General features: G+C 43.0%; 1 protein-coding gene across 1 annotated transcript in view; it reads left to right on the forward strand.

The window, feature by feature from the left end:
* Window positions 1-15,168, forward strand: part of LOC115118987 (neurobeachin-like) — a 304,621-nt gene that overhangs the window by 8,453 nt on the left and 281,000 nt on the right. The window contains exons 3-5 of the mRNA XM_065024068.1: window positions 7,512-7,658; window positions 9,308-9,505; window positions 13,270-13,427. Coding sequence (XP_064880140.1) covers window positions 7,512-7,658; window positions 9,308-9,505; window positions 13,270-13,427 — 503 coding nt within the window. The remainder of the gene's footprint in view (window positions 1-7,511; window positions 7,659-9,307; window positions 9,506-13,269; window positions 13,428-15,168) is intronic.

A 15,168-nucleotide genomic window follows, 5' to 3' on the forward strand; every position in this document is an offset into this window, starting at 1 on the left:
CAGAGTTAGGGATGGTGTTATCTACTGAGTTAGGATGGTGTTATCTACAGAGTTAGGATGGTGTTATCTACAGAGTTAGGGATGGTGTTATCTACAGAGTTAGGGATGGTGTTATCTACTGAGTTAGGATGGTGTTATCTACAGAGTTAGGATGGTGTTATCTACAGAGTTAGGGATGGTGTTATCTACTGAGTTAGGATGGTGTTATCTACTGAGTTAGGATGGTGTTATCTACAGAGTTAGGATGGTGTTATCTACAGAGTTAGGGATGGTGTTATCTACAGAGTTAGGGATGGTGCTATCTACAGAGTTAGGATGGTGCTATCTACAGAGTTAGGATGGTGTTATCTACAGAGTTAGGGATGGTGTTATCTACTGAGTTAGGGATGGTGTTATCTACTGAGTTAGGATGGTGTTATCTACAGAGTTAGGGATGGTGTTATCTACAGAGTTAGGGATGGTGTTATCTACAGAGTTAGGGATGGTGCTATCTACAGAGTTAGGATGGTGTTATCTACAGAGTTAGGATGGTGTTATCTACAGAGTTAGGGATGGTGTTATCTACAGAGTTAGGGATGGTGTTATCTACAGAGTTAGGGATGGTGTTATCTACAGAGTTAGGGATGGTGTTATCTACAGAGTTAGGGATGGTGTTATCTACAGAGTTAGGGATGGTGTTATCTACTGAGTTAGGATGGTGTTATCTACAGAGTTAGGATGGTGTTATCTACAGAGTTAGGGATGGTGTTATCTACAGAGTTAGGGATGGTGCTATCTACAGAGTTAGGATGGTGCTATCTACAGAGTTAGGATGGTGTTATCTACAGAGTTAGGGATGGTGTTATCTACTGAGTTAGGGATGGTGTTATCTACTGAGTTAGGATGGTGTTATCTACAGAGTTAGTGATGGTGTTATCTACAGAGTTAGGATGGTGTTATCTACAGAGTTAGGATGGTGTTATCTACAGAGTTAGGGATGGTGTTATCTACAGAGTTAGGATGGTGTTATCTACAGAGTTAGGATGGTGTTATCTACAGAGTTAGGATGGTGTTATCTACAGAGTTAGGGGATGGTGTTATCTACAGAGTTAGGATGGTGTTATCTACAGAGTTAGGGATGGTGCTATCTACAGAGTTAGGATGGTGTTATCTACAGAGTTAGGATGGTGTTATCTACAGAGTTAGGGATGGTGTTATCTACAGAGTTAGGGATGGTGTTATCTACAGAGTTAGGATGGTGCTATCTACAGAGTTAGGATGGTGTTATCTACTGAGTTAGGGATGGTGTTATCTACAGAGTTAGGGATGGTGTTATCTACTGAGTTAGGATGGTGTTATCTACAGAGTTAGGGATGGTGTTATCTACAGAGTTAGGGATGGTGTTATCTACAGAGTTAGGGATGGTGCTATCTACAGAGTTAGGATGGTGTTATCTACAGAGTTAGGGATGGTGTTATCTACTGAGTTAGGGATGGTGTTATCTACAGAGTTAGGATGGTGTTATCTACAGAGTTAGTGATGGTGTTATCTACAGAGTTAGGATGGTGTTATCTACAGAGTTAGGATGGTGTTATCTACAGAGTTAGGGATGGTGTTATCTACAGAGTTAGGATGGTGTTATCTACAGAGTTAGGATGGTGTTATCTACAGAGTTAGGATGGTGTTATCTACAGAGTTAGGGGATGGTGTTATCTACAGAGTTAGGATGGTGTTATCTACAGAGTTAGGGATGGTGCTATCTACAGAGTTAGGATGGTGTTATCTACAGAGTTAGGATGGTGTTATCTACAGAGTTAGGGATGGTGTTATCTACAGAGTTAGGGATGGTGTTATCTACAGAGTTAGGATGGTGCTATCTACAGAGTTAGGATGGTGTTATCTACAGAGTTAGGGATGGTGTTATCTACAGAGTTAGGGATGGTGTTATCTACAGAGTTAGGATGGTGCTATCTACAGAGTTAGGATGGTGCTATCTACAGAGTTAGGATGGTGTTATCTACTGAGTTAGGGATGGTGTTATCTACTGAGTTAGGATGGTGTTATCTACTGAGTTAGGATGGTGTTATCTACAGAGTTAGGATGGTGTTATCTACAGAGTTAGGGATGGTGTTATCTACAGAGTTAGGGATGGTGCTATCTACAGAGTTAGGATGGTGCTATCTACAGAGTTAGGATGGTGTTATCTACAGAGTTAGGGATGGTGTTATCTACTGAGTTAGGGATGGTGTTATCTACTGAGTTAGGATGGTGTTATCTACAGAGTTAGGGATGGTGTTATCTACAGAGTTAGGGATGGTGTTATCTACAGAGTTAGGGATGGTGCTATCTACAGAGTTAGGATGGTGTTATCTACAGAGTTAGGATGGTGTTATCTACAGAGTTAGGGATGGTGTTATCTACAGAGTTAGGGATGGTGTTATCTACAGAGTTAGGATGGTGTTATCTACAGAGTTAGGGATGGTGTTATCTACAGAGTTAGGGATGGTGTTATCTACAGAGTTAGGGATGGTGTTATCTACTGAGTTAGGATGGTGTTATCTACAGAGTTAGGATGGTGTTATCTACAGAGTTAGGGATGGTGTTATCTACAGAGTTAGGATGGTGTTATCTACAGAGTTAGGATGGTGTTATCTACAGAGTTAGGGATGGTGTTATCTACAGAGTTAGGGATGGTGTTATCTACAGAGTTAGGATGGTGTTATCTACAGAGTTAGGATGGTGTTATCTACAGAGTTAGGATGGTGTTATCTACAGAGTTAGGATGGTGTTATCTACAGAGTTAGGATGGTGTTATCTACAGAGTTAGGGATGGTGTTATCTACAGAGTTAGGATGGTGTTATCTACAGAGTTAGGATGGTGTTATCTACAGAGTTAGGATGGTGTTATCTACAGAGTTAGGATGATGCTATCTACAGAGTTAGGATGGTGCTATCTACAGAGTTAGGGATGGTGTTATCTACAGAGTTAGGGATGGTGCTATCTACAGAGTTAGGATGGTGTTATCTACAGAGTTAGGGATGGTGTTATCTACAAAGTTAGGGATGGTGTTATCTACAGAGTTAGGGATGGTGTTATCTACAGAGTTAGGGATGGTGTTATCTACTGAGTTAGGATGGTGTTATCTACAGAGTTAGGGATGGTGTTATCTACAGAGTTAGGGATGGTGTTATCTACAGAGTTAGGGATGGTGTTATCTACAGAGTTAGGGATGGTGTTATCTACAGAGTTAGGGATGGTGTTATCTAATGAGTTAGGGATGGTGTTATCTACAGAGTTAGGGATGGTGTTATCTACAGAGTTAGGGATGGTGTTATCTACTGAGTTAGGGATGGTGCTATCTACAGAGTTAGGGATGGTGCTATCTACAGAGTTAGGGATGGTGTTATCTACAAAGTTAGGGATGGTGTTATCTACAGAGTTAGGGATGGTGTTATCTACAGAGTTAGGGATGGTGTTATCTACAAAGTTAGGGATGGTGTTATCTACAGAGTTAGGGATGGTGTTATCTACAGAGTTAGGGATGGTGTTATCTACTGAGTTAGGATGGTGTTATCTACAGAGTTAGGGATGGTGTTATCTACAGAGTTAGGGATGGTGTTATCTACAGAGTTAGGGATGGTGTTATCTACAGAGTTAGGGATGGTGTTATCTACAGAGTTAGGGATGGTGTTATCTACTGAGTTAGGATGGTGTTATCTAATGAGTTAGGGATGGTGTTATCTACAGAGTTAGGGATGGTGTTATCTACAGAGTTAGGGATGGTGTTATCTACTGAGTTAGGGATGGTGCTATCTACAGAGTTAGGGATGGTGCTATCTACAGAGTTAGGGATGGTGTTATCTACAAAGTTAGGGATGGTGTTATCTACAGAGTTAGGGATGGTGTTATCTACAGAGTTAGGGATGGTGTTATCTACAAAGTTAGGGATGGTGTTATCTACAGAGTTAGGGATGGTGTTATCTACAAAGTTAGGGATGGTGTTATCTACAGAGTTAGGATGGTGTTATCAACAGAGTTAGGGATGGTGTTATCTACTGAGTTAGGGATGGTGCTATCTACAGAGTTAGGGATGGTGCTATCTACAGAGTTAGGGATGGTGTTATCTACAAAGTTAGGGATGTTGTTATCTACAGAGTTAGGGATGGTGTTATCTACTGAGTTAGGGATGGTGCTATCTACAGAGTTAGGGATGGTGCTATCTACAGAGTTAGGGATGGTGTTATCTGCAGAGTTAGGGATGGTGTTATCTACAGAATTAGGGATGGTGTTATCTACAGAGTTAGGGATGGTGCTATCTACAGAGTTAGGGATGGTGTTATCTACAAAGTTAGGGATGGTGTTATCTACAGAGTTAGGGATGGTGTTATCTACAGAGTTAGGGATGGTGTTATCTACAAAGTTAGGGATGGTGTTATCTACAGAGTTAGGGATGGTGTTATCTACAGAGTTAGGGATGGTGTTATCTACAGAGTTAGGGATGGTGCTATTTACAGAGTTAGGATGGTGTTATCTACTGAGTTAGGGATGGTGTTATCTACAGAGTTAGGGATGGTGCTATCTACAGAGTTAGGGATGGTGTTATCTACAGAGTTAGGGATGGTGTTATCTACAGAGTTAGGGATGGTGCTATCTACAGAGTTAGGGATGGTGCTATCTACAGAGTTAGGGATGGTGCTATCTACAGAGTTAGGGATGGTGTTATCTACAGAGTTAGGGATGGTGTTATCTACAGAGTTAGGATGGTGTTATCTACAGAGTTAGGGATGGTGTTATCTACTGAGTTAGGATGGTGTTATCTACAGAGTTAGGATGGTGTTATCTACAGAGTTAGGGATGGTGTTATCTACTGAGTTAGGGATGGTGTTATCTACTGAGTTAGGATGGTGTTATCTACAGAGTTAGGATGGTGTTATCTACAGAGTTAGGGATGGTGTTATCTACTGAGTTAGGATGGTGTTATCTACTGAGTTAGGATGGTGTTATCTACAGAGTTAGGATGGTGTTATCTACAGAGTTAGGGATGGTGTTATCTACAGAGTTAGGGATGGTGCTATCTACAGAGTTAGGATGGTGCTATCTACAGAGTTAGGATGGTGTTATCTACAGAGTTAGGGATGGTGTTATCTACTGAGTTAGGGATGGTGTTATCTACTGAGTTAGGGATGGTGTTATCTACAGAGTTAGGGATGGTGTTATCTACAGAGTTAGGGATGGTGCTATCTACAGAGTTAGGATGGTGTTATCTACAGAGTTAGGGATGGTGCTATCTACAGAGTTAGGGATGGTGTTATCTACAAAGTTAGGGATGTTGTTATCTACAGAGTTAGGGATGGTGTTATCTACTGAGTTAGGGATGGTGCTATCTACAGAGTTAGGGATGGTGCTATCTACAGAGTTAGGGATGGTGTTATCTGCAGAGTTAGGGATGGTGTTATCTACAGAATTAGGGATGGTGTTATCTACAGAGTTAGGGATGGTGCTATCTACAGAGTTAGGGATGGTGTTATCTACAAAGTTAGGGATGGTGTTATCTACAGAGTTAGGGATGGTGTTATCTACAGAGTTAGGGATGGTGTTATCTACAAAGTTAGGGATGGTGTTATCTACAGAGTTAGGGATGGTGTTATCTACAGAGTTAGGGATGGTGTTATCTACAGAGTTAGGGATGGTGCTATTTACAGAGTTAGGATGGTGTTATCTACTGAGTTAGGGATGGTGTTATCTACAGAGTTAGGGATGGTGCTATCTACAGAGTTAGGGATGGTGTTATCTACAGAGTTAGGGATGGTGTTATCTACAGAGTTAGGGATGGTGCTATCTACAGAGTTAGGGATGGTGCTATCTACAGAGTTAGGGATGGTGCTATCTACAGAGTTAGGGATGGTGTTATCTACAGAGTTAGGATGGTGTTATCTACAGAGTTAGGATGGTGTTATCTACAGAGTTAGGGATGGTGTTATCTACTGAGTTAGGATGGTGTTATCTACAGAGTTAGGATGGTGTTATCTACAGAGTTAGGGATGGTGTTATCTACTGAGTTAGGGATGGTGTTATCTACTGAGTTAGGATGGTGTTATCTACAGAGTTAGGATGGTGTTATCTACAGAGTTAGGGATGGTGTTATCTACTGAGTTAGGATGGTGTTATCTACTGAGTTAGGATGGTGTTATCTACAGAGTTAGGATGGTGTTATCTACAGAGTTAGGGATGGTGTTATCTACAGAGTTAGGGATGGTGCTATCTACAGAGTTAGGATGGTGCTATCTACAGAGTTAGGATGGTGTTATCTACAGAGTTAGGGATGGTGTTATCTACTGAGTTAGGGATGGTGTTATCTACTGAGTTAGGATGGTGTTATCTACAGAGTTAGGGATGGTGTTATCTACAGAGTTAGGGATGGTGTTATCTACAGAGTTAGGGATGGTGCTATCTACAGAGTTAGGATGGTGTTATCTACAGAGTTAGGATGGTGTTATCTACAGAGTTAGGGATGGTGTTATCTACAGAGTTAGGGATGGTGTTATCTACAGAGTTAGGATGGTGTTATCTACAGAGTTAGGGATGGTGTTATCTACAGAGTTAGGGATGGTGTTATCTACAGAGTTAGGGATGGTGTTATCTACAGAGTTAGGATGGTGTTATCTACAGAGTTAGGATGGTGTTATCTACAGAGTTAGGGATGGTGTTATCTACAGAGTTAGGATGGTGTTATCTACAGAGTTAGGGATGGTGTTATCTACAGAGTTAGGATGGTGTTATCTACAGAGTTAGGATGGTGTTATCTACAGAGTTAGGATGGTGTTATCTACAGAGTTAGGATGGTGTTATCTACAGAGTTCGGATGGATGGGGTGTGTGTAGTGGACATTTTTTATAACACATGTCTACATGGCAAGGGCTACACGTACATGTTTATAAGGGCAGACACACACACACACTATGGGATATGGTCAAAGGTAGTGCACTAAATTCAGATTAGGGTGCCATTTGGAATGCAGACCTAAGTGTCTGCCAACCTTTCTTTTTCTCTGAGTGGCAATCTATTAGAGGCACTGTAAATCATGCACTCTCATAATTATCCTATTTGACCATTCAAAAGCTGTCATCAGTTTTTTTTGTCTGTTAATTGCTCTGATGCTCAGCTGTCTTTGAAGTTTGGATGATGTTGTAACCTCTCTGAGTCTGCTGGAGGATTTAAAAGACATGACCCTATCCTCTCATCTCTGTCTCAGTGTCTGTATAATTGCCCTAACCATTTCCCAGAGCCATATATAGAGAGAAAGTTTGGTCATTGTGGTTTATGTTTGAACATTATAAATATATCCCTCTTTGTATCATTTTACAGAGCTATGATGACCCTATTTTCCTCTCTCTGTGTCCCTATACAAATCTGATCCTCTCCTCTCCCCTCTCTCTGTCTCCTCTCTCTCTGCTCCCTCTCCCGCTACAGACCTATGATAAACCCCCTGCTCTGTGTGCCCATGTACTGACCCTCTCCTCTCCCTCTACAGAGTTATGATAAGTGTTTCCTGGGTTCGTCTGAGACAGCTGATGCTAACAGGGTATTCTGTGGTCAGCTGGGGGCCATCTATGTGTTCTCTGAGGCTCTCAACCCAGCTCAGATATTTGCCATTCATCAGCTGGGAGCGGGCTATAAGGTATGTACTGGGCTGACTGATTTAGGTTACTGATAGCTTAGGATAGGAATAACTTTAATGGTACATGCACAAAGCCTGCTACACATATCAATCTGTGAAATCAATGCTGCTTGCCACAGTTTCCTGTTCCCTGCTACCTGGTGTCTCTATCCAAAGTGCTTTGTTTGTATGTGTCATGTGTCCTAACACTGTATAGACTGAATGCACAGTGTTCTGTTCTCTGGCTGCCTCTGACACTATGGTTTGGACTGTTGAACACCGACAGACAGGGCAGTCTAACAGGGTAGAGGAGACACCGGCAGACAGGGCAGGGTAACAGGGTATAGGAGACACCAACAGACAGGGCAGTCTAACAGGGTAGAGGAGATGCCAACAGACAGGGCAGTCTAACAGGGTATAGGAGACACCAACAGACAGGGCAGTCTAACAGGGTAGAGGAGACACCGACAGACAGGGCAGTCTAACAGGGTAGAGGAGACACCGACAGACAGGGCAGTCTAACAGGGTAGAGGAGACACCAACAGACAGGGCAGTCTAACAGGGTAGAGGAGACACCGACAGACAGGGCAGTCTAACAGGGTAGAGGAGACACCAACAGACAGGGCAGTCTAACAGGGTAGAGGAGACACCGACAGACAGGGCAGTCTAACAGGGTAGAGGAGACACCAACAGACAGGGCAGTCTAACAGGGTAGAGGAGACACCGGCAGACAGGGCAGTCTAACAGGGTAGAGGAGACACCGGCAGACAGGGCAGTCTAACAGGGTAGAGGAGACACCGACAGACAGGGCAGTCTAACAGGGTAGAGGAGACACCAACAGACAGGGCAGTCTAACAGGGTAGAGGAGACACCGGAAGACAGGGCAGTCTAACAGGGTAGAGGAGACACCGGCAGACAGGGCAGTCTAACAGAGTAGAGGAGACACCAACAGACAGGGCAGTCTAACAGGGTAGAGGAGACACCAACAGACAGGGCAGTCTAACAGGGTAGAGGAGACACCGACAGACAGGGCAGTCTAACAGGGTATAGGAGAGCCTGGTACAGTGTATACTCTGCTTGTTATCTCAGCTATCTACATCTCTTCATGACAGAGAAGCTCCACTATTTCAGTTCATTGTAGGTCTCATCTATTTCAGTGTAGGTCTCATCTATTTCAGTCTAGGTCTCATCTATTTCAGTGTAGGTCTCATCTCTCCCCATCTGAATCATCATGTCTGTAGCTAGTCTCGCCTCTCATCACTCCTCTATGTCTGTGGCCGTTCATTCATTATTCACTCCTCCGTTGAGAGGACCTTCCTGATTTACTGATTAATAGCATACCAATTGATGATGCATTGATTGATTAATTGAGCTCCTCTCTCACCTGCCATCCTTAATGGATTGGTTACATTAAGACTGAGTGACTCTGTTATCGATCAGCAACATGTATTAATATATAAATATGACACTACTGCTACTGCTGCTGAGGTATGGATGGCACCTCCAGTTTAGTAGAAGAATGAGCTGTCATGATACAATACCTTATCACATCTCTCTTCTCTCTTCTCCCACTCTCTGTCTGTCCTTATCTCTCTCTCTCTGCCTTTCTCCCATCGCCCTTTCTCTTCTCCCTCTCTCTGTCTGTCTCTCTATTGCTCCCCTCTCTGTAGAGTACGTTTAAGTTTAAGTCGGAGAGTGACATCCACCTGGCAGAGCACCATAAGCAGGTCCTGTATGATGGGAAGCTGGCCAGCTCCATCTCCTTCACCTACAACGCCAAGGCTACAGACGCCCAGCTCTGCCTGGAGTCATCGCCCAAGGAGAACGCCTCCATCTTCGTCCACTCACCCCACGCCCTTATGCTACAGGTTAGTTTCACTACATGTCCTTATAAAACAGGTTAGTCTCACCTCATGTCCTTATGAAACAGGTTAGTCTCACCCCATGCCCTTATAAAACAGGTTAGTCTCACCCCATGTCCCTATGAAACAGGTTAGTTTCACTACATGTCCTTATAAAACAGGTTAGTCTCACCTCATGTCCTTATGAAACAGGTTAGTCTCACCCCATGCCCTTATAAAACAGGTTAGTCTCTCCATGTCCTTATGAAACAGGTTAGTTTCACTACATGTCCTTATAAAACAGGTTAGTCTCACCCCATGTCCTTATGAAACAGGTTAGTCTCTCCATGGCCTTATGAAACAGGTTAGTCTCACCCCATGTCCTTATGAAACAGGTTAGTCTCACCTCATGTCCTTATGAAACAGGTTAGTTTCACCCCATGTCCTTATGAAACAGGTTAGTCTCACCCCATGTCCTTATGAAACAGGTTAGTCTCACCCCATGTCCTTATGAAACAGGTAAGTCTCACCCCATGTCCTTATGAAACAGGTTAGTCTCACCTCATGTCCTTATGAAACAGGTTAGTTTCACCCCATGTCCTTATGAAACAGGTTAGTCTCACCCCATGTCCTTATGAAACAGGTTAGTCTCACCCCATGTTCCTATGAAACAGGTTAGTCTCACCCCATGTCCTTATGAAACAGGTTAGTTTCACCCCATGTCCTTATGAAACAGGTTAGTCTCACCCCATGTCCTTATGAAACAGGTTAGTCTCACCTCATGTCCTTATGAAACAGGTTAGTCTCACCTCATGTCCTTATGAAACAGGTTAGTCTCACCTCATGTCCTTAAAGTAAAACACCTCATGTCCTTATGAAACAGGTTAGTCTCACCTCATGTCCTTATGAAACAGGTTAGTCTCACCTCATGTCCTTATGAAACAGGTTAGTCTCACCCCATGTCCTTATAAAACAGGTTAGTCTCACCTCATGTCCTTATGAAACAGGTTAGTCTCACCCCATGTCCTTATAAAACAGGTTAGTCTCACCTCATGTCCTTATGAAACAGGTTAGTCTCACCTCATGTCCTTATAAAACAGGTTAGTCTCACCTCATGTCCTTATGAAACAGGTTAGTCTCACCTCATGTCCTTATAAAACAGGTTAGTCTCACCTCATGTCCTTATGAAACAGGTTAGTCTCACCTCATGTCCTTATGAAACAGGTTAGTCTCACCCCATGTCCTTATGAAACAGGTTAGTCTCACCCCATGTCCTTATGAAACAGGTTAGTCTCACCCCATGTCCTTATGAAACAGGTTAGTCTCACCCCATGTCCTTATGAAACAGGTTAGTCTCACCTCATGTCCTTAGTCTCACCCATGTCCTTAAAACAGGTTAGTTTCACTACATGTCCTTATTAGTCTCACCCCAAAAACAGGTTAGTCTCACCCCATGTCCTTATGAAACAGGTTAGTCTCACCCCATGTCCTTATGAAACAGGTTAGTCTCACCCCATGTCCTTATGAAACAGGTTAGTCTCACCTCATGTCCTTATGAAACAGGTTAGTTTCACTACATGTCCTTATAAAACAGGTTAGTCTCACCTCATGTCCTTATGAAACAGGTTAGTTTCACTACATGTCCTTATGAAACAGGTTAGTCTCACCTCATGTCCTTATGAAACAGGTTAGTCTCACCTCATGTCCTTATGAAACAGGTTAGTCTCACCCCATGTCCTTATAAAACAGGTTAGTCTCACCTCATGTCCTTATAAAACAGGTTAGTCTCACCCCATGTCCTTTTGAAACAGGTTAGTCTCACCCCATGTCCTTATGAAACAGGTTAGTCTCACCCCATGTCCTTATTAGTCTCAAAAACAGGTTAGTCTCACCCCATGTCCTTATGAAACAGGTTAGTCTCACCCCATGTCCTTATAAACAGGTTAGTCTCACCCCATGTCTTTGTCCTTATGAAACAGGTTAGTCTCACCCCATGTCCTTATGAAACAGGTTAGTCTCACCTCATGTCCTTATGAAACAGGTTAGTCTCACCTCATGTCCTTATGAAACAGGTTAGTCTCACCCCATGTCCTTATGAAACAGGTTAGTCTCACCCCATGTCCTTATGAAACAGGTTAGTCTCACCTCATGTCCTTATAAAACAGGTTAGTCTCACCCCATGTCCTTATGAAACAGGTTAGTCTCACCCCATGTCCTTATGAAACAGGTTAGTCTCACCTCATGTCCTTATAAAACAGGTTAGTCTCACCTCATGTCCTTATGAAACAGGTTAGTCTCACCTCATGTCCTTATGAAACAGGTTAGTCTCATGTCCTTATGAAACAGGTTATGTCCTTATGAAACAGGTTAGTCTCACCCCATGTCCTTATAAAACAGGTTAGTCTCCTTATAAAACAGGTTAGTCTCATGTCCTTATAAAACAGGTTAGTCTCACCCCATGTCTCTGTATGAAACAGGTTAGTCTCACCCCATGTCCTTATGAAACAGGTTAGTCTCACCCCATGTCCTTATGAAACAGGTTAGTCTCTCCATGTCCTTATGAAACAGGTTAGTCTCACCCCATGTCCTTATGAAACAGGTTAGTCTCACCTCATGTCCTTATGAAACAGGTTAGTCTCACCTCATGTCCTTATGAAACAGGTTAGTCTCACCCCATGTCCTTATGAAACAGGTTAGTCTCACCCCATGTCCTTATGAAACAGGTTAGTCTCACCCCATGTCCTTATGAAACAGGTTAGTCTCACCCCATGTCCTTATGAAACAGGTTAGTCTCACCTCATGTCCTTATGAAACAGGTTAGTCTAGTCTCACCTCATGTCCTTATGAAACAGGTTAGTCTCACCCCATGTCCTTATGAAACAGGTTAGTCTCACCCCATGTCCTTATGAAACAGGTTAGTCTCACCCCATGTCCTTATGAAACAGGTTAGTCTCACCTCATGTCCTTATGAAACAGGTTAGTCTCACCTCATGTCCTTATGAAACAGGTTAGTCTCACCCCATGTCCTTATGAAACAGGTTAGTCTCACCTCATGTCCTTATGAAACAGGTTAGTCTCACCCCATGTCCTTATGAAACAGGTTAGTCTCACCCCATGTCCTTATGAAACAGGTTAGTCTCACCCCATGTCCTTATGAAACAGGTTAGTCTCACCCCATGTCCTTATGAAACAGGTTAGTCTCACCCCATGTCCTTATGAAACAGGTTAGTCTCACCTCATGTCCTTATGAAACAGGTTAGTCTCACCCCATGTCCTTATGAAACAGGTTAGTCTCACCCCATGTCCTTATGAAACAGGTTAGTCTCACCCCATGTCCTTATGAAACAGGTTAGTCTCACCCCATGTCCTTATGAAACAGGTTAGGTTAAACAGTCTCACCCCATGTCCTTATGAAACAGGTTAGTCTCACCTCATGTTAGTCTCACCTCATGTCCTTATGAAACAGGTTAGTTTCACCCCATGTCCTTATGAAACAGGTTAGTCTCACCCCATGTCCTTATGAAACAGGTTAGTCTCACCCCATGTCCTTATAAAACAGGTTAGTCTCACCCCATGTCCTTATGAAACAGGTTAGTTTCACCCCATGTCCTTATGAAACAGGTTAGTCTCACCCCATGTCCTTATGAAACAGGTTAGTCTCACCCCATGTCCTTATGAAACAGGTTAGTCTCACCCCATGTCCTTATGAAACAGGTTAGTCTCACCCCATGTCCTTTTAATATGTGTTTAATTAAGTTACAGTAAACTAACACTGTATTGTTCCCTGGTAGGATGTGAAGGCCATAGTGACCCACTCCATCCACAGTGCCATCCACTCAATAGGAGGGATCCAGGTGCTGTTCCCTCTCTTCTCCCAGCTGGACTACCATCAACCCAATGACCAGCCCAACTACCAGAACCATGAGACCCAGCTGGAGACTACCGTCTGGTGAGTACATGAAGTTTCTGACATCTTCAAGTAAGTGTCTGAGTCTTCTACTATGTTGAGAATCAACGTTCTAATTTACCCCTGCTGATCCTTGTCCTGAAGGTCCAGCGTTGTCCTTATCAGAGCGCTCCACTGAGCCCTGCTCCAATCAGAGCTCAGCCATAATCCTGAATTAGCTCAGTGACAGAGACCACACTGGGGAGAAACACACACACACAGCAGCTCTGAGTCAGGCTCTGCTCTGCCTCTGGCCCTCTATCTGGTGCAGCCAGGGCTAAGCCTACTGGGTAGTGTAGTCTCAGCCCTGCCCTGGGTTAAGCCTGATGGGTAGTGTTCCATCCCATACCAGCCAAGCCAAGCCAGCTAGTGAACTCTGAGTGACTGCCTGTTCTAGTGAGTCTACCACTAAACTAACTGATGACTTAACCTTAACGCAGGGATGCAAAGTTAGGACCCAAACATATGATATGTGATGTGTGCTTAACTCTACAATTAACTCTGTAAAGTTAAGATTTCCAGATTGTCCTACTAAATTGTGAACGTAAATTAAATCAAACAGTTACTCTATAAATGAGGAATGCATTTACACAAATCAACTAACAGATGTATTAGTCACGAATGAATTAACACTCAATTACAGTATAAATGAAATACATTATACAGAATAAAAAAGGGTAAATGTGTTACAGAAATAACACTTCTATGGGTCTTTTAGAATGACCTCTAAGAGAAAAAGTCTAATGTGTGTCTGTACACACATTGAGCTTGTAAACAAGGCCTCGATGAACCAAAAGAGACTCCGATCTTTTATCCTTGGTAAAACATAAAATCACCTGAATTAACATTTCTTTGCACTTTTCTGGGGGAAAACAAAAGGAAGGACATCACAACCGGATTTTAATCTAATTATCAAACTCGTAAATGTTAGTGTAACGACAGGGCACCAGGAAGCTGCCCAGTAACCGAAAGGTTGCTGGGTCGAATCCAAGAGCTGACAAGGTCAAAATCTGTCGTTCTGCCCCTGAGCAAGGCAGTTAGCCCACCTTTCCCTGGGCGTCGAAGACGTGGATGTTGATTAAAGCAGCACCCCGCACCTCTCTGATTCAGAGGGGTTGGGTTAAATGCGGAAGACACATTTCAGTTGAAGGCGTTCAGTTGTAAAACTGACTAGGTATCCCCCTCCCTTTTCCCTTTTATCTGATAAGCGATCCGTCAATCATACAATTCTGACCAGTCTTTCTGAAAAGACATCAATCAGAACATGTACAGTACAACAAGACATATCAAACTGTTCAACTCTTTGAGCTCTCCAAACATGATAATAATACAAGGTCAGGTCCAATTTGAATTGCTTTCAACCTTGAGGGCGGAGGGAACCAAATGGCTTCTCCTGTACTTCATGGGAATGTCCTGCCCAGGGTTGAAGGTGCGAGCAAGGATGTACCTCCCTCTTTGAAATGGTAAAACATGGTTATTTCTCTAGATTGAATAAACTATAGAACAAAATACAAACCCTCCAAACCATAAAGTCCTGTGGTGTTGATGGTATCCTGAAGGAGATTATAAGATATACAGACCACAAATTCCAATTGGCTATACTTAAACTCTTTAACATCATCCTCAGCTCTGGCATCTTCCCCAATATTTGGAACCAAGGACTGATCACCCCAATCCATTAAAGTGGATACAATTTTGACCCCAATAACTACTGGGGGATATGCGTCAACAGCAACCTTGAGAA

The sequence above is a fragment of the Oncorhynchus nerka genome, linkage group LG11 (assembly GCF_034236695.1).
Source record: "Oncorhynchus nerka isolate Pitt River linkage group LG11, Oner_Uvic_2.0, whole genome shotgun sequence".
Lineage (NCBI taxonomy): Eukaryota > Metazoa > Chordata > Actinopteri > Salmoniformes > Salmonidae > Oncorhynchus > Oncorhynchus nerka.